The sequence below is a fragment of the Gymnoscopelus microlampas genome (genome assembly GCF_963454915.1).
Source record: "Gymnoscopelus microlampas genome assembly, chromosome: 2".
NCBI classification, from domain to species: Eukaryota; Metazoa; Chordata; class Actinopteri; order Myctophiformes; family Myctophidae; genus Gymnoscopelus; species Gymnoscopelus microlampas.
In genome coordinates this window covers 39,962,843-39,963,915 of record NC_139939.1, presented here as the reverse complement: position 1 = coordinate 39,963,915, position 1,073 = coordinate 39,962,843, and the positions used below count along the sequence as shown (strand labels likewise).

Sequence of the window (1,073 nt, the reverse complement as noted above, 5' to 3'; positions counted from 1 at the left end):
AGATCCACACAGAACGCGAATATTACATAGCGATAAAGCAACGCAAGAATGCTTTCTACAGCGTGTCCCTGATTTCACTCCAGTCTGCATTTTCCTGTCTCTCATTTTGCTGTATCTGATTAAAGCATAAAAACGCAAAAAATCAATAATCAAAAACAGTGTGTTAAAAGACAACTTTTTAAAACGTGAATCTTATCGTTCTGTTGTGAGGAGGAAATGTGTAAAGCAACGCAATTTTTGGGAATGTTTCACTGTGAATAAAGACATCAACCTTTATGAATAGTTTATGTGAAATATACGTACACTCTGCCATGCATTTGCTTTTCTTCTTTAAGCACAAGTAAGGAATGTCTTTTTAGACTTTCTTTAATTCAATCGGCAGTTTAGAATTTGTGACTCAGTAGACAGATTTGATCCAGAGTTGGTAGGATTCTTGGTCGGTCGGAAGGTCGCTTGAACATCGATGTACACTTCAACTCACTTTGTGTGTGTCTCTGTCTCTGTCTCTGTCTCTGTCTCTGTCTCTGTCTCTGTCTCTGTCTCTGTCTCTGTCTCTGTCGCTCTCTCTCTCTCTCTCTCTCTCTCTCTCTCTCTCTCTCTCTCTCTCTCTCTCTCTCTCTCTCTCTCTCTCTCAGCCAAATGTGAACCAGGATGTCGCAATGGAGGAGTGTGCATGGAGCCCAATAAGTGCCTGTGCAAGAGTGGCTACTCAGGGGCTCAGTGTGAGAAGGGCGAGCGGGGCATGCCCAACGACCAGGAGAAAGATGGCATCCTGGACCACATCATTGACATGACCTCCTACCTGCTTGACCTCACCAGCTACATCGTATAGGGGTGTGTAGAGGGGGAGAGGGGCAGGGAGAAGGGGGGAAGGGGGGGGGGGGGGGGGGGGGTCGGAGGAACATCTGCTAGTCCATAACGCCTCAACATATAACCCCCCCACACACACCCCCCGCAACAAATCTACCTACGCCACCACCAGCAGACTTTGAGGACACGCCTTGACAAAGGGGAGTCTCATCAATCTCACAAATCCCTCACACGCACATAACACTATGCGCGTGTGCACACAC

The 1,073-nt window shown here is 47.1% G+C and overlaps 1 protein-coding gene across 2 annotated transcripts in view; it reads left to right on the top strand.

Moving 5' to 3' along the window:
* Positions 1–832, top strand: part of hhip (hedgehog interacting protein) — a gene marked incomplete at its 3' end in the record, with an annotated part of 51,889 nt that extends 51,057 nt beyond the window's left edge. The window contains exon 13 of one of the 2 annotated variants that reach the window (XR_014602100.1): positions 636–775. Coding sequence is in view for 1 of the 2 variants with exons in the window: in XM_084076476.1 (XP_083932602.1) it covers positions 636–832 (197 nt within the window). Of the gene's footprint in view, positions 1–635 lie in introns of both variants that reach the window. The other variant, XM_084076476.1, reaches the window with a different exon arrangement.
* Between the last annotated feature and the right edge of the window lie 241 nt (positions 833–1,073).